The sequence below is a fragment of the Pseudopipra pipra genome, chromosome 11 (genome assembly GCF_036250125.1).
Source record: "Pseudopipra pipra isolate bDixPip1 chromosome 11, bDixPip1.hap1, whole genome shotgun sequence".
Lineage (NCBI taxonomy): Eukaryota > Metazoa > Chordata > Aves > Passeriformes > Pipridae > Pseudopipra > Pseudopipra pipra.
This window is the reverse complement of record NC_087559.1, coordinates 3,332,365-3,358,596: the sequence shown is the minus strand read 5'-3', so window position 1 is coordinate 3,358,596 and position 26,232 is coordinate 3,332,365. Positions and strand designations below refer to the sequence as shown.

General features: G+C 41.3%; 1 protein-coding gene across 2 annotated transcripts in view; it reads right to left on the bottom strand.

The window, feature by feature from the left end:
* Nucleotides 1–26,232, bottom strand: part of LOC135420137 (contactin-3-like) — a 103,116-nt gene that overhangs the window by 63,247 nt on the left and 13,637 nt on the right. For both annotated transcript variants that reach the window (XM_064667166.1, XM_064667167.1), the window contains exon 2: nucleotides 14,098–14,230. In XM_064667166.1, coding sequence (XP_064523236.1) covers nucleotides 14,098–14,152 — 55 coding nt within the window. In that variant the 5' untranslated portion in view covers nucleotides 14,153–14,230. The remainder of the gene's footprint in view (nucleotides 1–14,097; nucleotides 14,231–26,232) is intronic.

Below are 26,232 nucleotides of genomic sequence, written 5' to 3'. Positions count from 1 at the left end.
CAGAGCCTGGAAAATGTACATTTAAAGTAAGGTGATACCCAGTGAAGACATTTAAACTGCTATTTTAAATTCCCCCTAAATCTGATATTTCCTGTGTTGCAGCCATGGGTTACTTCAGTCAGAATTTACTGTGTATTTATATATTCACTGAATGAAAGTGTAACTCTGTACATCACAAGATAACTGTGCTTGTTATAGAGTGACAGGATCATTTAGTTGGACAAGACATCAAATCCAACCATCCCCCAGCACTGCCAAGCCCCACTAAACCACGTTCCTAAACATCTACTCGTCTTTCAAGTGACCTCAAATGCATTATTTGAAGAACAACACCTTCAATAACAAAGTGTTGTCTAAGACTACGCCAGGGCACCCCAGATGTCAACACAGATTGTTAGAAAAAACGTTCAGTCTACTAAATTATCAAGTCAAATGCTCTAAACAAGCCAAGCAATCCATCCAAGCTTTCCTTATTTAAAGTTCCTCATTATGTGCCTTGTAGCAACAGCATTTTTTCTACATCAGGACTTGGTGCCGTAAAACACAATCCAAGTTGATATTTTAAGTATATATTTCAGTTTGAGGAGGCTCCAAATCCAATAGTTTTATTAGCCATGAAGGGTGGAGTAGGACACAGATGGCCCAGACGTGTTTATGTCGACTGAAATGCTTTTCCTGTTTGATTTTGTAAGTTGTAAAGCCACAGTTGGAAGATCAAAGCATTAAATTCCTACTGAACATTCCAATCAACATCAGCGGGCTTTAGATCAGGCCCTTAATGGGGTATTAATGTAATGTAAATGTTTTAAAGTATTATCTATATATTATCAGTAGCATGTTAAATGGTCTAACAAGACCCCATTAGAGTCATTCTGACAAACAAAACAAGGGCTGAAACACTTTCCTTCCTTAGCAATGACCTGCTTTGATTCTTCAGTGAATATAAGCTCTGTTTTTCCAAAGAATCCATATTCCAGAGGTTTAAGAACAGTCCCAAACTACAAAAATCCTAAGGAATGTCACCGCTCTTACACAGGAAAAAAACTGAAACCAAACACGCACACAAAAAAATAAAATCTGCAAGAATTAAAATGAAAATATGTTTTGTTTAGAGCTCTACCAGGTGTGCAGGTGAGTGGACTGCACAGGAAATGCTGAAGTTGTTAGTTATTAATAAAAATTCTTACACCTCCACAACTGAAACCAGGACTTCAAAAGGCTCCTGTTAATTGTTTCAGAATTTAGGCACAAAGCCTAAATAGCTAAAAATACAAGGGGATCATACTGGTGTCCATTGTCTCCATGTCTCCATTGCACTTCAGACACTTATTATATTAAGTCCAATCAAGTGAAATATTTAATATGAGAAAAAGATATAGAGAGACGGAGCAACAGCTGCTTTTTTCAACCTCACTTAATGCCTTAAAGCAGCAAACAGATGCACCTGAGCATGTGCACCCTTTTGGACAAACTGGTTTTCTACTGGGATCTGAAGCCTCATCCCTGTGATACAGAGGATTCAAACAGCATTCCTGATCAGGATCCTTCCAGTTGTGGACCACTGGTCATGGACCACCAGGCAGAAGAGCTGGACACAAAGCTGGGGGTCAGCACAGCACCCTAAATCCCTGCTTGTACTCAACTTTCTCTTCAGAGATTCCAAGTTCCATGAGGAGCAAAATCATGGCAAGTGAAGGCTCACCTTCGCAGCAATGGCACTTTTCCAAACTTATATAAACCACAGTGTTACAGGACATTAAGTCTGTATTTTTGGCCGGGTACAGAGGCTGGCCTACAACTTTTTTAAAAAAGAGTTATGCTCACACAACTTACTAAAACAGCAGCAAAGTTTTAGTCTTCGTGAAAAAACTACACAGAAAAATGATGTCATAAATAGCTTTGGGGAGAAAAAACATCTCTCTCTCTCTCTCTCTGTCTCTCTTGCTCCAAAATATGCTTTCCCTCCCTTCCTGTGCCAAAAAGCCTCTTCTCTGCTCTCTCCTTGCCACACTCCCCTTCTTCACAAGCTATTCATGCCCAAGCTTTGAAAGATAGTAAGAGACAAGCAGATTTACATCAAAAAAATAAAGAGAGATAAGGTTGCTATGGGAATAAGAAGACAAAAAACTGTTACTTAATCCAACATAAAAAGGATGAGAACTGGAGAGAACTCAAATGGAATTGGAACTGTCACCCCACCCGACAAGGTTATGATCTGAAACAACTGCTTTTTCTTCCTCATTTCCTCTGTGCTTTTATGCAATTTCATTTTCTCATCAGAATCACTTTACAGAATAAAATATTTCACGTTAAGATTCAAAAAACTTTAAAAAATGAATTAGAAGTAATATTTTCCAATATGTTGCTCGTTGCTGTCACTCACTTGTAAGCTCTCGGAAAAACTGAAATATGCCCCCTCTGCAGCAATGCTACGGATGCAGATCTGAAATTTTAGATGACTCTTTAGATTTTATCTATAAAATATATATAAAAGATTCAGCCATGTAATTTGCTTTCTTTAAACTACAGTCTATGGCATACAATAAAGTTTTACGCAGGCTAGTAAGCAAATTCAGATTTAGGTTTTTTCCTACAGCTGCAGTCAAAGGCAACTCTTATAAATTCTAAGGCAGAAAGAACTGTCACACGCCCCCTATCCCCAAAAAGTCAAGGCACCATTAATGTCAGTAGTTTATCTCCAGAAACACTGTTTTTTATCAGTGCTTGCTGGAATCGCTTCCCAGCCAGCACAAAACATCACGGAAAGGAACGAATCTGTCCCATTTTAGAGCTGTTGATACAGGATAAATGTTTCTTCTCAGTTTCAGAAGTGTAGGGAAAATGTCTTTCCTTCCATTACACACCCCCAGAGCTGCCTTGACTCATTAAATAATGGCCCACATGATCTCCCTACATGGTGAGCCTTAAAAACAAGAAATGTGAGGAAACCTAAAAATACCCAATCCATAAGGCCCCTACCCATGGATGATCTCAGGTCATAAAGACCAGAAAATAATCTAGAATGAACTGGCTAAAACCATTTCTTGAACAGGCAGCACAGCCTTAGAAAACCAGCTCTTCTTTGCACCTGAGCTCTTCCAAGTTACACAAAAGCCTCCTAAAAATGACCAAGGAGCAGATTTAATGCTCATTTAAGATGTCACTGCAAGATTCACACTGGGGTATATTCACATACATTCACATCAGAGTGAATCAAATCCTGTGCCTGGTACTTAGAGGCTGTTCATGTCACAATTTGCCTGTTATCCTCAATATCAAAATCTGCCATTTAGGTGTTTATCAACAGCAATACCTTTATCTGCCACCTCTGAGGTACAGGAGAATCCTTAACTGAATCCAACATTGAACTATTTGGGGATTTTCCATGTTGCTTTTGGAGTTATAAATAGCTGTATGAGGAATCGGGATAAAATGTGCACTAATTACCCTTGACTATGCAAATTAAGCTATTTTTAATTCAGGTTTAAACCGTGTTGAAGTTCTCATTGCACAACCACCGCCAAAGGCAAGTGAATGCTGTGTTTTTCTTTGCAATCCTTTGCTCCTTGCAGCACACAGAGCACCTCAAGTTGCAGTGAGTTATTTTGCACAGTGGATGCCTTGTGAGCAAGGTGTGGCTCGCAGCTCCCTGGGGACAAGGTGGCATTTCAAGCCTCTCCAATCCACAACTCTGGAGTGGAAACACAGGAGCAACACTTTCTGCTTATTTAAAATGAGATCCTGACTCTGTTGTCTCTATGAAATAAAATTGATGCTAATCCACCAATTCCTCACACATGGTACTTCTTAACAAAGTGACACTTATGATATGGGAACAAACCCTGATGTGTATTTAGGACAGCGTGGCAAGTCTCAGTTTTATGACTCTTTTCACCCAGACCCCTGGGACCACACAAAAACTTGTCATTATACTTTTTCCTGGCAATATGAATGGAAATTTGAGTCACCTGCACAAGGTCACAGCCATAACTATTCCAACTCAGGTCTTCTTGAAGCCCTGCACCCTTTCCATCAAGCTATTCCACATTTCTGTGTCCCTACTCCTGGCAGGGGGGTGGAACAAGATGATCCTTAAGGTCCCTTCCAACCCAAACCATTGTGTGATTCTCATTTTACACCACAGGAAAACATCCAGCTAGCTTCAGTATAGAGTTCTTAATTCATAATGCATAAAGCCACTCCTTATCTTCCCTACTTCACTAAACTTCCTGTTCCCTTCTGCTGGAGTAAAATACTACAAATACTTGTAAGTGTCTGGTTCAAATAAAGTCATTTCTACATTCAAATGTTTCTCCAGTCAGTTCTCAGCTCCTGAACATCTGAGCCCCAACTATGGAAGAGTAAAGGATAGCCAAGCACAAACACATTTACCCACATGTCATCTGCTTTCTATTCCAAGACAGTAAACAGCACTTGTCTAGAAAAAGGTCTGTTTTCCTGCCCCAAGGCATGGGTTTGAAATGCCTTTGTTAAAAGACTCCTAAAAAGTCAACAAGAAAGTCATAACTACTTGTTCCAGCCAAGAAGGAAAAAAACATCATGCTACATTAGACAGCTATATTTTAATATTCTGTTTATAGTTATGGAAATCTGGTTCGTTTTAGCATCAATAAGTTCTGATTGTGCTAATCAGACAAGAATATAAATGAGCTTTTATTCACTTAGGTTTTCAAACACGTAGAGTAAATATGGTGAGGTTAAGCTTTTACTTTACAATGTTGTGTTATTTTTTACTGAAAAAACAGTGTGTAAATTGTGTTCTAATCCCTGATAAATACTGATCCCTGAAATCTCATCACCGATATGTACATCCAGTATTGGAAAAGCTAAAGGCTGCTATTATCCCATTTGTTATTGCAGCAAGAAACTGGAAGGTTAATTACAGCACAAATAAAGCTTCTGTCCAAGGGGACAGCAGCCACATATTGAAAATCACCAAAAATTGAAAACCTAGAGCATTCAGTTTGAAGCTGATCATAAAGAATGATGACAAAAATCAGAAGAGTTTCTATGGAAAAGCTTTTTAAAATACAAAACAAAGTATTTATTTTCAGTTCTGCTGTTTTCCTGAACATCTGCCAAATTATTCAGCTCTAGATTTCAACCCAGTGTACCTTCCCTGGTTTTCAGCTGTCATTCACAACTGCTTTAATCTGTTTGTTTTTTTTCCTCTGCAGGGTTCTGAGCTTCCCAAGGAAGGGGTTGATGCAGACTCTGCACAGCAAATCTCCCAAAGTCCTTTTCCCTTGTGTTCCCTCCCCAATTCCTTTCACCTTTCCATTTGGATAGAAGAGGGTTTCCTCTTGCCTGCCTTGGTACCCCCATAGGATGATTCACCTGCAAGACAGTGATACCCCAGAGCAGTGACATCCCTGCATCTGTTTTGTAGGTAAGAAACAGAAAATTAAAGGTAGCACCCAAAATCCCAGAACTATCTCACTAGGTGAGATTTCTCATCCATCCTGGTCATCAGCAACAGCCAGTGAGATACTTCCCAAGGCACTTTAATCAGTGATGGCTGGACAAAACAAGCCCAGGGTGCTTCTGTCGAGTTTAACATCAAAAGGCCAAAGAAACAATGGGATTTCTCTTCAGGTAATAAGTTAAAAATTCATCTTCATGTCATTACACAAAGCAGCAGAGGACAGGCAAAACAGCCAAACTAAGCTTTTAGCTCTTCAGCAGGGAGGGCCTGGCAAGTGCAGAGGAATAACTTCAGCAGCTGCTGTTGGAGGACAGGGAAGAAGAGACAAGGTGATTCTTTGAAGAGAGATCCCACCTTGCAGAGCCTCTCAGAGGCTGCTCCTGTTGTCCCCTTGTACCACCCTGGGATGGGAGGTAGAAAAATCCACTTATAAGACCTCACTTCTGAAACTTTGCCAGTATTGGGCAACCCAAAAGTGCCTGTGGGGAGGCTCCTGTCTCATCCTTGGCACAGGGCAGGTGTGCTACATTCCAAGGGAAATGAGGGAAAGCTGGGAATCTTCAACAGTTACTTTCTCCAAGCTGTCTGGGACAAGAGGCTGAAGTCACACAGCAAATAAGTAACCATAAACAAAACCTCAGGCAATGATCCACTAAAACCTTCACCAAACAGAAGTTCTAAGGCACTGAGAGTTACCACAATTCTTACTGAATAAATATTTAGCTTGTGGATTTGAGCAGGTCTTCTGGTGGGGGTTACTATTCAGTGTGCCCACGCTCTATAACCTTTTACAAGAAATATATTGGAGTTACTTGCTCTATTGTACTGCAGTTTAAACTGCAGTAGGCAGAAGAACCACGAAAGTACAAATGTATGGCCTTCATGCTCAGTAATATTTGCAATAACAAAATTTTACTGCAGGATAAAGCGCTTAAAAAAATCCTTCTTGGTAATTTATGTAAAAATCAGAATTGCCACTATAGCCAGAATTTCTCCATTGAAATGTCATAAAATCTGCACTAAGTTTAATTAATGAAGAAAAAGATGGCATTTGTCTTGTTGAAATGAAGCATTAATTGTCTGAAGGTGAGGATTAAGCTTTAAGGTTAGACAGTATCTGCAGCAAGAAGTAGCTGCTTTTCAAGAGAAGGCTTTCTTCAGCTTAGAAGATAAAGCAGAAACCGAGGAGGCTTTCCACAGGTATTTAAGGTCTCTCTTCAAAAATATCACAGCATTTTCCATACTTAGGGAGTTAAATATTGTAACTGATAAGAGCACACCCACCACAGCAATACAGCCTGGAAATCCACTGAGCCTGAGGAAAGGACATTACATCAGTAACAGCCTTTCCATGGCCTTGCACAGCCCCAGGTTTATACACAGCTAACAAGAAAACACAGAAGATCTCCTGAAGGAGACTATTTTTCCCCCTCACCCAATTCCAAGTGAACAGATTAAACGTCGTTCTCCACTGCTGCTCATTTTGGAACAGTGCTAAAAAGTGTGAAAAGAAGCCCTAAAAAAGCCTTTTCTTAAATGGGTGTGATCCACTGGCAGGCTGAAAACAGGAAAGCTCCCAGTGCTAAGACACAAGTGCCCAAGTGCAGCTGTAGTGAGCCCAAGAGCTGCAGAGGAAGGCAGAGCACAGATTTGCACTGGTGTGGAACGAGGTGAAACTGGGTCTGCAATAAGCTCCCACCATCTGTCAGCTCACAGCCCGGGGGTACCTGCAGCAGGACAAATTCCCTGCCCCCAGGGCTTGGATCCCAGGCTGTGTGTCCTGTGTTCACCACGAGAGATTAGTTAACCTTGATGGTATGTCCAAAGGGAAACCTCCAACAGGTGCCTTTTCAGATTTACTCCAAGAACTCTGTTTTCTGCTGACAGATCCTGAAGCACCAAACAGTCCAAAGGAAAGCAGAACTCTAAGACTGGTTCCTTACAATTAGTAACTAATTTAATGAGCAAACCAGATTTTCTATCAGTGCAATGAATCTTGGTAGCAACACACAAGCAATCCCAGCTAAACAGTTCTGACAGTCACTGCTGGCATAGATGCATTATGACTATACATGTCTAATGCACAAAAAAGGATATTAATATTAATATGCAAAACCATTATGCATTAAGATACAGACTGGCTCTGTCTGAAGGCTGTAACTCTTAATGAAAACTGAATTCTAACAAGAGTAGCGAGGGATGATATTTATTTTTTTTTCCTACAAATGGATTCTCACCCATACAGAAACTCCTCACCAAAGACTAAATCAAAATTATAGCAGGTTTGTAAGAGCTTTATCTGTTTTACTCAGGGGAAGGTACTGTTGGCATGCTTCCAATGCCCAAGAACTATACTAGGAATTGCACACTGATGGCAGCAAATACTCTGCTACAGAGTCAGAACTGCACTGACAGGACAAGAGGAATGGCTATAAATGGACTGAGAGTAGGTTTAGATGAGACACTGGGAAGAAATCCTTCCCTGTGAGGGGATGAGGCCCTGGCACAGGTTGCCCAGAGAAGCTGTGGCTGCCCCATCCCTGGAAGTGTCCAAGGCCAGGTTGGACGGGGCTTGGAGCAACCTGGGCTGGTGGAAGGTGTCCCTGCTCAGGGACTGGATAAGATTTAAGGTCCCTCCCAAACCATTCATGAAAAAGTCAAGCCTATCTCCAGTTACACTGGACACCAGAATTAACAGGAATATTGTTCTTACCAGATCCTGATGTTTGAGATGCGGGTAAAGTGCAATGATAATAAAAAGTGGACCCATATCACACTGTTTCCAGTAGGATTCCCTTTCCACTCCCAATCAATAGGGTACACAAGATATAAGGGCAAAGCAAGAACCTGACCACGACCCTCTGCACATGCACAAGTCCCTCACCCCTCATAAAATAGTACTGCAAGTGCAGAGATCCAAGAGTTCCCTCTGCAGAGGATATTTCTACTTTCCTCTGGCATGATTTAATCATAACAACAGATCAGTAAGAACACAGAAGGTTTGTTTTCATGCTCTTTTGGAAAATAAAGAAAGAATCATGCTTTCCAATTTCCTAAGTCTCCTAAACTTAATACTAATAAAGAGAAGTGTTAATCTTACACATGACATTGCTGAGCCCGAGGGTTTAACAGTTTATTTCTGTATCAGACTGAGGAAACAAAATGAAAAAAATGAAAATGAAAGCAATAAAAACACCTGAATTGACAAAGAAATACATTTAATATGATCTAGTTTTAAACTCAAATGGGCTGTTGAGAAAGAAATTAAATAGAAAACCTCCCTGTTTACAAATTTTAGCATAAAGGGACAGAATAGGAGCCAGACTTCAATATCCAAATAGTTTCTACATGTTATAATAGTGTTTTGGCTGGAGTTTTTTTGTTTGTTTGTTTGGGGGTTTTTTTTGGGGGGGGGTTATTTGTGGTTTGTTGTTTTGTTGAGCTTTTTTTTGTCAAAGCTTGCAATGGCTGAAGAAAAAAGTTTAATAATGATTGGGTTTGGTCTTCTCTGTTTAAATAAGTGCAGTAGAGACAGACTTAGGATACACTGTTTGTGGTGGCAATGAATTAGAAGCTTAGAAGGGAAAGTTAATCCAAGTGGTGTCTCCAGGTCTCACCCTGGACGTCCTTTTTGAAATGTGCCCTTTCATCTCCTGAAGGAGAAAAATTTTATGCGTTTACACAGAGTTCTCCTTGTTTCACTCCTTTGAACCTTCTCTTTATTCACAGCTGTCCTTCCCCTTCAACCACCCTTCAAAAGTTGTTTTTCCTCCAAATTCTCAGGAGAAACTTTAAAAACATTCCTTTCCAGGGGAGAACAGAGCACAGTCAGTTTTAGCACTGGAAAATTATGAGACAGCAGAATAAACTTCTGCCTGTGCCCACAGTGGGGCTGCTGTGCAGGGCTGGGGGAGCCCTGAGGCTGATGGAGACACAACTCCCCCAGAGCTTTCCTCTTCCTCTCCAGCTGAGCAGGAAAATAAAGTCAAAATTAGCAACAGCGAGAAAAGGAAGCAGGAAAAGTTGCAAGAAGTTACACCTGGAATTAATTCATGACTTCACCCCCAGCTCACAGCTTAGTTTTGCACTTTTAACTGTTCGTGTTGTTTTGCATATTTTATTGGCCTTTATCTTTGAAGTTGCTCTTCAGAGTAATTTAAACACAATAATGCTAAAGCATGTGTTTTTAAATTCTTTTCCTAACAAGGCAGACATTTTGAAACTCCACATACATATATATATATATAATGCTAAGTAATCACCTTTTTGCTCCCCAAGGTAAATGGCCAAGAAGACCACAGCATCATTAGTCCTGCAGATATAATCACACATCAATAAACAAAAGCCCCAGGGCCATTGTTTTTTTTCATTAGATGCTCTCACATCCCCCCTTTGATGAACTATGAAGATTCACATCAGATAAACGAAAAGCAATTCAATATAGGACACTGCAATAAGGGAACCAGTTTGAAATACATTATCTGCAAAGACAGAGTGTGTCAAGGTTTATAAGCCAAGATCAGTATCATCTCCATTTCTGCAGCTATGAAGTTATTTCATAACACTGAACTGCAGACAGGTCTTAAAAGAACTGTCTTTTTGCTTATAAGCAGAGAGTAAGAAAAATTGTTTTCTATAGGGAATCACAATACCTGCTGATCTATCTTAATAACAGGTTAAAATAATATTCTCCAAAACTGTTTAACAACTTCTTTTTACATCTAAAGCACGTTCTTACTAAAATCTGGCTTGAAATCAATTCAAGCACAGGATTCCCAGGTGGATTTTACAAGCCTGCTGTTCCAAAGGTCCCCCAGTAACATTCATGCAATTGAAGCAAACAGGTAATGTTAACATTGAGCACATGCCCAGTCTCCAAATATCAGGAGATTTATACGTCAGGATTGAGACCTTCTGCAGGGTTTTGAGTGAGATGGGTTAGGCAGCTGGAAATGCTCAGTTCACACTGTTCAGCAAATTGCATCTGGCTCAAACTCATCTCTGCAAGTGCTGCCTCTGACTCCAAACAACATTCACAAGGATGGCAACTGCACAACCTTAAATCAGGGCTATATATCCACTCTGGGTGCTCAAGGCCTCCAAGCAGTCCTGCTCCACCAAGCCATCTGGCCTTTGGAAATATGAAAAAGAGCTTTTTTGCTTGACTTCTTGCTGGTCCTCCAATCTACCAACTCCCCATGGCTACCAAGCTGACATTTGGCAGGTGCCCAAGTGCAGAGAGGTGACCTGAAACACACACAAGGAAGGGCTGGAAGGACGAGCACAGGAAGATGAGTCTTACAGAAATCCAGAATCATTTCCACTTCAAAATATTAGCAATGTTTTCCTTGTTATTGTAATGGTCATTGGAAATTAAGTATTCTATTAGCAATTAGCTGAAAAACAAGCATTTCTCCCTTATTAAACTCAGTGACAGTCAATGCCAACTTTGCTGTTGAAAATATTGAGCTCAGAGATGTGAACTGGGGAATTTGCAGCTAAATAATCTCTTTCATACTGTCTCTTTTTTTCAGAGTTATATTTGCATGGAACTACATGTTTCTGAGTAGATATTTTTTCAGGAAGACATTTGGTACACTTGGAGTTCATACAGTTTAACATAAGAAACCTTCCCATCATCCTGGATCCTTAAGGATTCTTCATAGGCAGCCAAAACAAAACTTGCTTTCATCTATGTTGCTTTTAAATATAACCCAAAAGGACTGAGATGACATGAAATAAAAATGCAGGCAAGATGAAAGGATAAAAAGAAAAAGAAGTCCTTCAAGAGGTGAGTAAAAAATATTTCATCATGAAGGAGGAGGTTCTGTCCCCATAAACCACTGCCAAGGTGTCAGTGATGAGAGCAAAGCTTTGGGGGTGTCACACCAATAGTTCTGCAGATGTTGCTGCTCACACTCCAAACACTGGTTTGGGACTCTCCACTGGGGGATGTTCACAGATTTGTCCATATTACTGCTCTCAACACAACAGCAGTGCCTGGGAGACGAGGAGAACTCCTGGGTCTGGATGTTACCTGGTGTACTACTTCAAAAAGTTTTCAATTTAAATAAAGAGCAGATTTAAATTCAACACACCAAGCCACAAGATTTCACTGCTTTGCAATTTAAAAAGGTACAACTTCAATAAGGGTAAAGTGACTGTTGTTTTGCAAAAAAACCATTTGCCTGGATGTTAACCATGAACCAAATATTGGGGTTTTAGCTTTAGCTTTCCCCTCTATACCTGTAGCTTAGATTTTTGTTCTGATTCAAAGTATAACTATTAAATTGTACAGATCAAACTAAAACCTACAGCAAGATAAAATTATTAGTCCTTATCATCCTTGGATCAACTGAAAAACTTACAGAAAGACATTATTTTTAACAGATTAAAAACAAAGCCTTTTTTAGCATCAATACTCATCTAACACTCACGCAACCACAAATATAATGAAATCATTCATTCTCCTACAAATAATGTGCAGAATGCCATCACCAATAGATGTGATTTATTGCATGAAAACTATTCATACATCTTAGTTAAGCACTCCAATATAAATGCAACAAAAATATCCAGCAAATCAAAACCAACAAGACCTAAAAAAAAAAAATAAATAAATTTTAGGTAGACAATGATTTTTAATGTTTGGATTTTACCTGAAGTTTTATGTAAGAGATTCAGAAGTGGATACACACATTCTGCAACAACAAATTGTTTTGCTACATTTATAACACCAAATTTTGCCAGTTCAGACATGGCAGAGGTTAAATGGTCTTGTAAGTAATTCCCCAAAGCTAACAGAGATGTAGCAGTAGATATCAGAAAGTGGGTTTCCATATTTCAAGTATTTTAAGGCTATAAACACATTTGCAACTTCAGGTGTTTCCAGGCACAAAGTAGAGGCACAGTTCTGACTGGGATGGCTCCACTCCCCAGGTAACACGGGGTGATCACAACATCCCCCTCCTGCCCCACACAGCACCACTGCCACACACTCCTGCTGCTCAAAAGAGCTGGGAGTACGGAACTGGCATTGAGGAATGCCATGGAATACCATCTCTAACCTTCCACAGGGAAACAGCTCCCTGCCACACTCTCCCTCGTTATTTTGGGATTTTTACGGGGTCAAATGCAATCCCAGGATGGGCCATACTGACACAGGGAAGGCACAGACCCAGCAGCAAGACAGTCCCTACTCAAAAGAAGTACTAAGAAGGGAGTTCTGCTCCCATCAGTTTAAAGGACAGAAAAGCAAATCCCCTCTCTTTCAACTAATAATTCTGTGCAAGTCTTGTATGATTGTTTCAGTGGCAGAAATGCCCATGACTTCTTTCAGAAAGCAACCCACAAAGTAGTCCTGAAGGAGAAAAAAAAGTTAAGTCTCTTGGGATTTTCCTTTTTCTGTAGAGAAACGTTTGGATTTGACAAAGACAACATTAGCACCTTTCACTTTACAGATTGGCTTAACAATGTCGTTCCCCTTTCTTCAAAGTTCTTGACTAAGCCAAAAGCAAATCCCAGCCTTCTGAGCCTCCATATAAAGCTAAATCCCTATACTTTGCTCACAGCTATGTTTTAGAGCAACTCATGCAGGAATCCAACCCTCCTGAGGGCAGCCAGGACTGGGCACAGGAGGAAAGGGGATGAAGGAAGAGGCTGGCACAGCACAGGCTGCAGCATCAGGAGGTGATCACAGCCAGGTGACTGCACAGCCCAGCCACAGAACTTCCTCCTATCCATCCCTGCCCTAAGAGTCCTGCAAGGAAAAATGGTCCATTCACCAGAGATCCTGGGAATAAACCATTTGATTCACATGCTACAATTAAAGTACTGCCCTCCTTCCCAAAGCAGCACTGACCATTCTGAAGGGGATGCAAGGAGGGAATCTGGGCACTATCCTGCTCTTGGCAGGCCTGGCACTGCCAGCAGGCACAGAAATCACCAAGAGTCCATCCCTGAGGACAGAACAGGGGCCTCTCCTCTCCCCCTCACACACACCTTGGCATTACTGGGGATGCTGAAGCAGAACAAGTGCTGAAAAAAAAGAGATCACCAAGAAAAACCTGGGACTTGTGCTGCTGTGAGCGAGCACTGACCTCAATAAGGTACAGAAAAATGACTCTGCAGAGCTCATGTGGCACCAGAGAGGAGACCTGGACAGCAGCACAAGTTCCTACCACTGAGAATTGCCTGGCACAGTTAAGAAAAGCAAAGCTCTGAACTGCTGAATTGCTGCAGCAGTAACACAGTGCTGCTGCTCAGGAATAAACCCCCTTCCAAAGCAAACGAAGTTTTGACAAAAGCTGCAGGAATCCTTCCAGCTACAGTGAGAATCTGAAGTTTCCAGCTGAAGACAAACACATATTGCAGCTCTTAAATCAGCACTACCAACAACATCCTTAATGCATTTGGATATCTTCTGCTTGCCCTGAAAGCACATCCTTATGCAGTAACTTTGGAGCAAAAACATTACTCTAGTTCACTCACTTAATATTTTGTATTATTTAAGATATCTATTGCATGCTTGGTTTCTAAACTCTACATAACATTTGCATTTCAAAGCCTCTGTGGTCCTACTCCTCAAGTGCAGTTCTGAAATCTGGGAACTTATGCCTAGTTCTAAAACAGAAGTTAGAGATGATTGTTACCTCCAAGGCAGCCAACAAATGATACCAGCAGCAGCTGTTTCCACAGCAGCAGCATCTTCAGTCTCCTAAATTCAGGAACTCTGGTTCTCTCAGGGAAGCTGTAGGTTTAGTCTTTCAGGTGGCAAGGTTTAACCTGTTAAAAGAAAAACATAAAATTGAATCCCTGGATGATCTTTAGGAACTGGCTTCCTTGTTAATGGTTCTAAATAAATACAAAGTTGACAGATCCTTTAATGTTCCTCTTTTTTCCCTATGACTTAATCCCCAACAGAAGGGTACATGGATACATCACACTTAGCTCTACAAGGTGTTAGAAGTTCCATATTCCAGCAGGAGCAGAGCTGACAGGTAAGTTGATTTTGTAGCTCCTACTTCCCCCCAAGCTCCAGCACTCATTTATTTGTGAGATACAGTGGGTTTAAAGGGATAGAGAGTACGAGGTGCAATCAGACACAATCAGCAGCTCAACACACTTGTTACAGAGCAGCTTGTGCTGCACTTGCCTTGTACACACTGTGCTGGCAACAATACAACGTGTGCAGGAACTGATTTAATTAAAGTCATGCCTAACCCATCCTTTTTTTGATGTACTTGAGTGCGATGTGCTCACTGATGGTTGTTTTGGTTTTAATTCCTCTTCAGATTTCAGGTGCAATGACAGGCACTGAACTCATTTGCTGCCACCTCTACCTTTGTCACTGGCCAAATGATTAACCCTGTGCCAAGGTCTACTAGCCTGGGTATGACATTGTTATTTTACTTTTTGTTTGGGTTTTTTTTCCTAAAAAAGCTTTACAGTAATTTTTCTTTAGTTGTATGACAACTGTGGCCTTTACATGCTTTTTGTGTCACTTCCACAGCATCCTCTCTCTGCAGAGGAAGGGCTGGGGTAGCACACAGACCAGACTAAATGATTCCTTCTGGAATTAGTCTACAGATCAGTGCACAGAAACACTAAGGTCAAGAAAGCAACTATTAACTCTGAGGAGCCAAGTCTAAGATGTCTGAACTTGATGTTTCCATGTGAACTGCCTTTTACAGAGTTAAGTTTTTAATATTTCCGTAAATGGAGTGTTTGAATTTCAAACTAAGCACCTCAAAAGAAGAGTTCATACAGGGAGTGCCTGCTATGATGCATCCCCAAATCATGATTTGCTAGAATTTAATCTCCTCCAAAACGTATCACATGGCCCTTTCCCACAAGAACAGTGTTTTTTCCTTATCCTGCAATCCCTGGCTCACACAGGATGCAGTCAGTCACCTCCCACAGCAAGGTGCACTGTGCTGACAGTGGTATCCTCTCCACTGTACTGTTAAAGCTCTTGCTTTCTGATTTTTTCATGTGTTTCTAACCAGAAAATAAGCAAAACCGAGCCCTCACATCTCTATCAAGTCACAGGTATCGATCACCCAGCAGGTACCTGCTCCCAGCAAAGCTGGCACAGAGGGAAGCTTTCCTGCAGGGGAACAGCAATTCCCAAGCACCTAAAAAGAGGAGGGGAAATATCCCACCCCCAGGCAGCTCCCTGGGTCAAACAGTTTGAGGAGCATCACTCAGTTCTCACAGACCTCAGATTCAAAGATTTTAAGATATGCAACTAAAATGTTATTGGTTTCCAAAGGGAGTGATGCCAGTCCAATGAATTCTGTTCATTTTGCACGTTAAAAACTTACCAGTGCTTTGGCAACATCTTAATTCTTCACAGAATCACAGAATACACTGAGTTGGAAGGGACTCACAAGGATCAGAGTCCAGCACAGGACCATCCTCAAGAGTCACACTATGTGCCTGAGAGGGTTGTCCAAACTTTTCTTTGAGCAAAAAAAAAAAAAGTTAGGCCAAATGCACACACAAAGAAAGGCAGAAACTTTTTCTGTGGCAGATCTGCTGTTTACTACTTGAATTTTCTCATTTTCTGTTTGGCTTTTGTTTTATTTTGATTTTCTTCCTTAGCAAGTCAAACCCACAAAAAAACACACTCAAAAGGAAACCAAAACAACAACAACAAAACCAACCAACCAACCAACCAACCAAAAACAAAAAAAACCAAAACAAAAACTTCTTGCTGAAACTGAACACTTGGAATGGTCCATTCCCTGCCCCGTGTTTCCAATGGCCATCTGCAAAGCCTTCCCCAAGGGAATGTTATCCATGGACATCCAGAGGCAGGACCATCCAAACATAACCCTGGCACAGGAACATCCCAGGACACCCCCAAGTTTGGGCTGCAGTGCTAAATCCTGCTGGACCATCCCCATCTCAAGCCCATGGCACTGAGATTTTCCAGCTGCAGTGTTTGCCCTGAGCAGTGAGGACAAGCCAGAAGGGCAGGAAAGGAAAAAGGGAGGAGGTGAAGCAAGAATATTAAAGTAGGTCATTCTTATGTGTCAGCTATCTTGCAAGGAAAGGGGAAAAAATATGGAGAAGCTAAATTAATTTCGTTTTGTTCTTTAGGTGCTCTGGGCAAAGCAGAACATGATAGATCCATTTCAGGCCAGAAAAAAACTGCTTTGGTAGAAGCTAAAAAAAAAAAAAAATTGAAAAGCTTTGTGGGTATAAAATCATAAAAATACATCCCAACCTCTGGCTGCATTATATTTTAATAAATTTTAATATCTAAAAGAGGGAATGGTAGTTACCAGCTAACCTTGTAAGATTTAAATGACTTTAAACACTTCATTTTCACTCTGTTCTGTAAGATTTTGCTAATCTAGGATCTATTCCTGAATACCAACATTTCATTTTTAAAGCATGACACTTAGCAGCGTTCAAATTTACAGCTTTAAGCCAGATAAAGGTATCTTTATGCTCCATAACACATTGGTTCTTTAAAGAGATGCAAATCCATATGCACGCCCATTGAACACCCAAGTATAAACTCACTGAAGTTTCTCCTCAGTTCACTGATGAGCAACAAATAAAATGAAGAAGCCAAGAGTAGGTTTTGTCCCTGACTTCAAGCACTAAGGCCAAGTTGGTGCTAGCAGGTTGTCTACAGACCCTTGGTCAATTTTTGGCACTGGAGAAAGGTTATTCCTTGGAAATTGCTTCCCCTCCCCCCCCAAAAAAATCAAGTATTAAACACCACTGCTGCTCAGCTTCACTGCAACCTTCTCTTTCTTACTGTCTTAAGCTAAAAATCAGATCCTCATCAGAGCTAACAACCAAAAACCCCATTTTATTACAAAGTGACTTGTCAAAATATACATATTCTGATAATCCAGCACGAGGAAATAACTCTCATAAAAGAAATCCACTGCCAATGCAAGGATTCAAAATCTGATGACAACATTCAGCATCTTCATCACCTTCAAAGCTCCCTGGTCATTTTTTAGGTCATCCACATTCAGAAAGAGAAGAGGAAAAGTACAGGGGGAAAAAAAAAATCCCAGCCCTTTGTCTCTTGATTTTGCTTCCAAAAAGTCACATCTTACAAATAAAGAGCAATATAATGTTAATAAAAAATAATGAAAGAATAATTTTGCCTCCCCCTTTTGCAGAAACAAAGGGGCAGATCCACAGCATCACTTTTGGTGCTTTTGGAAATAATTGGACTTAAATTTGCTTCACAGAAATTCAGCACTTTGTCTGTAAAAGGAGATAGGATAAAGGATGTCCAGAAGGGATAAAGAGAAGCAGCACCTGCTGTGCTTGGAAAAGATAGGAAAGAAACAAAGGGAGTAATACCCACAGAATATTTAAAAGGAAATATATTTATATTTTTAAATTAGAAAGTTTCCCACTATTAGATAATGCTCTGGTTTCAAAAGCCAAGGATATTTCAAAGCAGTCAGAAAGCAAACCTGTGAAGTGGTGCAAACACACCAGGAAAAAATACCAAATTTCATTTCTTTATTATATATTTCTTTAACTCGCAGAGATAAATGAATTCTCATGAGTTCCTCCAAGAAGTCCATTGAAGAAAACTGGATATGAATTAAAAAAGCCCAAAACAATCCACCAGCCAAACAAATTAAGTAGGATGGGAGCACACACATATAAATAAATTAAACTTGATTTTTCTTCCTTCAGCATTAGCCTTCTAAAACCATATAATTTAGAATGTGATGTACAAGAATGTCTGAAAGCAATGAAAAGTCTGGAAGAGGTTCAAGAGTGAGTAATTTTATTCAGTGACCTTAATTTTTACTACCCAGAGTCGAGTGTAAAAAGCAGTAATTCCCCAAAGGTGGAATTTTTATTCCTATATATAGAACTGGAACTTGACAGATCTGGCTGACAAGTTCATATTAAACTTGGAGTTTGAGCTAGAGGAATTTGTAGAGTCACTGAGACTAAATTAATCAGGAATTCCTGGAACTTAGTTGAGCTAAAGAGACCTAGAACCTATTTGTCAGTATCGATCCCAAACCACAGCACAGCAAATGAACCGATGAGCTGACACTAGAGGTCAGTGTATCTTTGCTGAGGGAGGGAATTATTAGAATCTCATAGAATCTAAACTCATAGAATGGTTTGGGTTGGAAGGGACTTAAAGATCATCTCATCCCACCCCCTGCCATGGGCAGGGACACCTTCCACCAGCCCAGGTTGCTCCAGGTCCCGTCCAACCTGGCCTTGGACACTTCCAGGGATGAGGCAGCCACAGCTTCTCTGGGCAACCTGTGCCAGGGCCTCACCTGGATAACCTGCAGAACATCCCACAGCAACTTCAAGCAGCCCTTTCTATTCATTTTTTTTTTCCTAGGGGCAGGGATATCCATTTCTAATTTCTCTCAAAATGAAATTAATAGCTGTGAAAAATGACCCAATCTAATGGTTTCAATGAGGGATACCTGTGGGGTAGAATGTTAATCTTCCACATCAGTGAATCAAGCCTCTGCCTCTTACAGTCCCTACTCTAAGTCTGACAGGAACCAGGGCCATGATGAAAATATTCTAGCTTTGCATGGTAACTACACACTTGCCACTCCATGTTCAATAATAAAAAAATTAGAAAAATGCTACAATCACAGCCTTTTGAAAAAGAACGAGAACAAAACCATTTGCACAGAATTTATCAAGCCAGTCTTTCCCTCATACCAGATAATCTCCAGATTTTGTTTCAATACCAAGATAGCCCAGTTCACTTGGATCTGTCTCTGTTGAGATCAACCCAACTCAAAAGTGCTAAAGGTATATGCAAGTATCAAGGCAAGGACAGACCTGTCCAATGCCAGAGCCGACCACAAATTATTTCTGAAAATCAAGCTTTTATCTGTTATTAGTGCCATTGACATAGATATAGTGCCAGTTTAAGATATGAATTTAGAAGGGATTTTTATCACTTGAAGGAAGCAGTTAACTCTGATTCAACAGCCAAATCTAGAGAGTAAGATATCTGAGTAATTTAAGGTTAGAGATTGGGAAGGCTTTGAAGAAACAAAACACAGAGGAAATACTGAATATCACAGAGCCAGCAGTGGCAGCATTCTTCTGAAAGAAATACAAGTGCACCTAATACACCTGAAAGGCTGTAAATGAAAAAAAGAATTGAGCAGTTAAAAGCTAAAGCAGCATGACAAAGAACAGGGTTAAAAACCCACTAAGCAATACTGCGGCTTGTTCCTAAGAAAAGTTTAAACCGGTGCTCCAAGGAAAACTGTGGTTGCTCCAACTCCTGTGGGGTCTCATTAGATCTTTGTTCCATGCCTGCACAGCAGCACCACTCATTAGGAAGCTGCTTGCCAGGTAGCCACTGTGAGGTGCCTGTGGCTCTTCCTCAGCCTCCCTGTCCCTGCAGGGGCATCGGCAGTGACACAAATCATCCTGATCCACTTGGGCTGCAAACACAGACAGGAGAACAAAGTTTCCCAGAAACTTCTCCATTACCAAGAGCTAAGCAGGATTAAACATCTCTCCAGTGTGTCATTAGCACAGACCTAGTTAAAAGCATCATTTTATACAAAATTCATTTACAACAGCTTTATACAGAAGAACCAACAACTGTTCTGTGCAGAGTTTTCTTACAACTTCTCCTGTCTCGCTGCATTTATCAACGCTCTCAGCCACATTCCCCTGCTCCACAAGCTCATCCATCCCCTGCACTTGATCCAAATCTCCCCGGGACACGGATCATGCAGGTGGTTCTGGTCTACAGAGCATCTTCCCCAGTCCTGTTCTCATTTTAGTCCCTCCTTTTCCCACTGCAGCAAAGAGCATTTGTAGTGATTGAATGCCCACTCTCCCCACATCCTCATCTTTCTCCACCGAGTGTCACAGCCTATCTCTGCTTTATTCCTCTCATCCATCACGACATTACAACCCTCTGAACACACACCAACTGGGCTTTCTGAGCTCAGTACCTGCAGTTATTCCATCTCACAACTATAACCACTGAAAAAGCTTTAGCTCAGCTGAGCCTTCCCCACGGGGAGTTCCTCCGTGTCAACAAAGGCAGTGAAGTCGCAAAAAGAAAATAATTAAGGGATGACATTTATCTTGAAGTCCTCAGGAATCCTACTCTATTTTAAGACCATCACCTTCCACAGCTCTGTGCACCAGCTGCTCAAGAGCCTCTTTACATCTTGCCAGGGGTCTTTACTTTGCATCACCTGCAGAGACAGCCCACCTCAATCAGTTTTGGGATGCCCTCAGGAACACTTAACAAAAGAGCCAGCTTTGCATTCTTCCCAAAGTTTACAGGGAAATGTTTATCAGACTCTCTTTAAACTCCTGCTTTTAATCAGTTCCATGATAAAACTTGAATTTAGTGAGTCCTTGAAGCAACAGCAACCCCAGAGCCAACACACACTGCAGACCGATTCCCAACACAGTGACTCAGGTCTCATGTGTTTAGTTACTGTCATTAGAAACTAAATTATACCTATTTGTGGTGTTGGCACAGTGACGGTGTTACACTGATAGGGGAGGTTAATTTTTCAAATTCAAAATACAGATATTAAATCTGAATTATACTGCCCTTTTCTACATCACTTAATGAAACAACCACACGTTGATAAATATAAAATTTGATGAGACCAAGCATATTTCCACAGAAGGTTCATTCTGGAGGACTTAAAACGTGTCTTGATACTGTTTGTCCTTTCTGTCCAGCCAGTCATGACTTGTCATCAAACAGTTTATCAGAAACAAACTGATAACAATATTTTTAAGAGTTCTAGTTAAAAAACCAGACATCTACTCATAGAATAAACTGAATTAAGACACCTATTAGCACTTTCTAGGTCAATATTAACTGCTCAAGCCTAAGCCAAGACAGTTGGTTTCAATTGGCAAGATGGTCCCGACACGGATGCAAGCACAGATTCCATCCCTGCTGCCCTGGGATGGCTCCTGTGCCCTGAGGAGCAGCTTTGCTGCAGTGTTCATCTGCATAAGACTTTGTGTGCCCTAGTTACCACCAAACTCACTTCCAGGTTCCAAGTAAAACCTTCATTCAGTGCCAGAACTGCACTTCCCAAACATATACAAGAAAAGGATGTTAAAACTTTAAAGCTGCAACATCTCAGGAAGAATTCTTTGCCTGTAGTAACCCACAATCTTGCCTATTTAGCACAAAGAGAAGTTTGAGATTGTCTACAAGTGTTAATAAAATCTAAAAGTATGTATTCATATTCAGTCACCTCCAACAGCCAACTGCTGCTGGTATTTTAAATACCTCCATTTATTACATTGTACAAATAAATTTCTCTATATTTCAGTAGATTACTAAATGCCCTCCCATCCCATGTTACATGTCAGTGCAACAACCTCCTGCATTTAAAAGCTCTAAGATTAATGTACCATGATGTTAAAATTGCAATGCACCCTTGATGACACAACCTCTGCTCTGTCCATTAATTCCTCCTTTCTTGGAATAACTGTATTTCCAACCAATAACCAACTTCAAAAATCCTCTTTTTTTTTTTTTTTTCCAGAAGAGTGACCTGTCACAAATAAGGTATTTCCTCTGTTATTTTCAGGCCCCTGTTCTGACAATTTGTATGCCTGAGGCTTTCCCCCTGTAACCTACCAATTTCAGACACCCTTTTGATAACACATATGGGTCATCACCTTCAACCAGGCATTCCAAGACAGGTACTTCCAGAGGTCAGAAATTCTTTGAACCCAGATGACAGCAAGTCACCAATCACTTCAAAATAATCTAAGGCTCTAGAATTATGATAAATAAATCAGAGCTACTGGGGGAAAAAAAAAAATCAAATATGAAGTTGGATGAACTATGCCTTGTGTAGCTGCACTGGGGGAAAAAGGGTGAGACCTGATTTATATTTCCATAAAGGGAATGACTATAATTTCTGCATTTGTGCTACAAGCTCTCCAGGGCTGCCAGAGGACTCACTCACTGCCCATCAGCACAGGAAGCCTTGGGAGGGCAGGAGATGCTGCTGAGGAGTCAACACTTAATCCCTGAAAAGAAGGATGATCATTAGAATCAGAATGGTTTGAGTGGGAAGGGACCTTAAAGACTACCTCATTCCACCCCCTGCCATGGGCAGGGACACCTTCCACCAGCCCAGGCTGCTCCAAGCCCCGTCCAACCTGGCCTTGGACACTTCCAGGGATCCAGGGGCAGCCACAGCTTCTCTGGGCAACCTGTGCCAGGGCCTCCCCACCCTCACAGGGAAGAATTCCTTCCTAATACCTAAAACTAGATTTCCACTCTTTCAGTTTGAAGCCATTCCCCTTGTCCTGTCCCTCCAGGCCTTTGCAAACCATCTCTCTCCATTTTTCTTGCAGGCTCCCTTCTGGTCCTGCAAGGCCACAATGAGGTCACCCCAAAGCATCTCTTCTCCAGCCTGAACAATCCCATCTCTCCCAGCCTTTCCTTCCAGCAGAGCTGCTCCATCCCTCTGATCATCTTGCTGCCTCCTCTGGGCTCTCTCCAACAGCTCCATGTCCCTGCTGTGCTGATTCATCAGGGCTGAAGGGAGCTCTGCAGGTGGGGTCCCACCTTAGGGGGCAGAAGGACAGAATTGCCCCTTCCCCTGCTGCCCACGCTGTGGGATCAGCCCAGGATACCTTTATTAGCCATTCCTCATTCCCACATAAGCAGCCTTTGTATTAACATATGGAGAGAGGTCTCTGGTGGTGCACAAATAACACATTATTCCTTTCAAAGCACCTTTGGTTCCTTCTCCTACAAATCGCAGCTTCAAAAGCTTCTTTTATCCTGCATGGTTGCCCCAATAAAACTCATCACTTTCCATTGCATACATAATTTCCCTTTGATATTCCTTGGCCAGAACAGAGTTGATCTGTGCATCCCACAGTGTCCCAGCGGGCATTAACATCCACCTCCTGCGTGTGCCCGGGGAGCGCCGGCAACGCTGATCGGAGCTGCCCCGGCTCCAAGGGTCACCTGCAGCAATTTGTCAGTAGTTCCCTCTTCATCAAAAATTTAAAGACTGCTGAATTTCTGATGATCCTACTGCCCACAGTTAATACTTCAAATATCTTTTTTTAACGGAATGTGCCGTTCTCCCCATCTGTCTCCCATAAACAAGAGCAGTGACTCCTTAAAATCATGGGATAGGACAAGCAAGACACATCCTGCCCTCGAGATGGGCTTCAAATCCCATTAGGTGAAATTCAGGCAGTTCCATTTACCTGGAACAGAGGCATCTAGGGAGCAAAGTGCCACAGAGTAATAACAGACCATCTTCAAGCACTTAGGAACACGGAACAAAAAATCCAACACAAACCTGAAGCCTTTCCTAAGCTCCCTTCCGACACAAAGATTTTTAAAAAAAGGAAAGAATTAAAAATGAAGAACAAAAGAAAAAAAAAACACAACATAGCTCACTAAATGACACCAGGTAAAACAGCAACACAGTCAATCCACTTAAGAAGTGTTGACAATATATCACTCTGCAACCCAAAGGCATATAAAACTCAACATGAAAATACTCTCAACATCCAAATATACTAAAATTAACAACAACAGGGCCCTGTGTTTAACTAACTCTGCGTAAAGAAGTAGTTATTTTGATTTACAGAACTCCCTATAACAAGTATTTCTGCTCTTAAGCTCAAAGACACTCATCAGAATGTACACTCCAGCCTTTCTGGTCTCTCTCACTGCAGGAGAAACTCAGAAACTCAATCAGACCAGACAGAAACAACATTTCCAACCCACTAAACTTCTCTTATACTGACAGTTTAAACTGCAACATATGAGAAAAATCATTCTGTGTTGAATACCTTTATAGCTGACAAATTAACCAGTCAGTACACTTTGGGCTTGAAAAACCTTTGAGATTTTTTAGGTAAAACAGTAAAAAGTGTTGTCAGCTGTGTGTATGCATACACATGTACATACACAACTATTTACAGCTAATCTATATAGATAAAATATATGCAGCAATCTAATAATGTAAACTAAACAGACAATTGCAGAAAAATCCTTTCCTTCTCACCCTCTCTTTCCTTCTTCCAAGTCTCATTAAGGCTCAAGTGCCTACAAGAAAATTTATCCAATTATAATGGTATTTTTGTCGTATGCCCAACTAAGTACAGGAAGAAATCCTCAATGCACAACCATGTCTTTAAAACACCCAATCAAAACTTAAAAGATGGCCTGTGTATTGCATTAACCAGGCATTTTCCAGGAAAAGCAGTACAGTTACTTCTCTGTTTTGAATGGAAATGGAAAAACAAATCCCTAACAGATGTGAGGATGAGCCTCTAAGTGCCTGGGCTCCACCTCTCCCATCCAAATGCCATCACAGGCCTTGTGGCTTCCCACAAAGCTCTGGACTCAACTTTGCTCTTAAATGGAAAAAGCCTCCAAGATTTCATATTTTAAAACTCTTTAATAATGCATTTCCATGCTGACTTTTCTGGCCAATTTACTCAGAGCAAGACAGGGCAGCCTCTCCCAGGCGGCCTTGCAGGGGTCTGATGGCAAGGCCTGCTGGGTTGGGTTTGGTTTGGGGGTTTTAACCACTCATTCAGCTTTGTACAGAACTTAGCAGGGAGCCATTACAAGGGCTAATACATCACAAACCCAAACAAACAAATGTATTCAGTGACTCTGAGGGAGATGCTTGTCCTCTGCATGGGTCCTCTGGCACATCTGTACACTTACGCACGGAGGGGAATTCAGTATTTTATTATTACACTACACATTTGTTTCTTCTTGACCAACGTTAACAAAATTCCCCAGACCAAAACTGGTGCAGACTTGCTGGTGAGACACATTGCTCCACATTAACCTTTCTCTTCTTTCCCTAAGCCTCAAATACAAGGTTCTTTTCTCTGAACAGAAACAAGCCAAGAGGAAGAGATGACCTACAGGCAAGCTGACCTGAGACCCCACAAGTTTATTTTCTGTCTCATGGTCAGGTGAACACAAGGGCTCCTTTGTTGTCTCTTTAGGTAGGAGACATCTGGAGTTTTCACCACAGTAGGCAAGGGTGAGGTGTCACATGTATCAATCACTGAACTGGCAGTAAATCTTGTTTTTAAGGTCAGCACACACACACTCAAGTACAACAGTCCTTACACCAATATGCACACACTGGATAGCTTTTATGGAGAACAGCTCAGTGAGACACGAGGCAGTCTGAGTGGGGAAGCCAAAGCTCCTCTGGAGAGTCTTCTCCAAAGGTCAGTGCATCCTTCAAAGCGCCTCCAGGGATGGAGAAGGTAAGTGAAACACTGGCCAAGGCAACTCCTCACTGTAACTCCCATCAAACCACCTCACAGGGCTGAAGGACAAACACAGCACCACTGGGATCCCTCACCAAGAACTCATCCACAAGAATCCCAGAACCACTGAGGTTGGAAAAGCCCTCCAAGGTCACCGAGTCCCCCCTGTGCCCCATCCCCACCTTGTCCCCCAGCCCAGAGCACTCAGTGCCACATCCAGTCCTTCCTTGGGCACCTCCAGGGCTGGGCACTCCAAACCTCCCTGGGCAGCCCCTGTCAATGCCTGACCACCCTTTCCATGCAGAAATTCCTCCTGATGTCCAAAGCCCATTGCCCCACGTGCTCCAGCACATCTGTTTACAGCCTGACATGCAGCAGGTAAGGAGATGTATTGTCTCTGTTTAATGATAAAAGAACAATTAATTCCCAAGAACTAAGATACCACGAAGGCAAAATGGCATAAATGCTTCTATTATATAAGTAAACAAGGGGAATAAAGGTAAAAATGTGAAATTTAC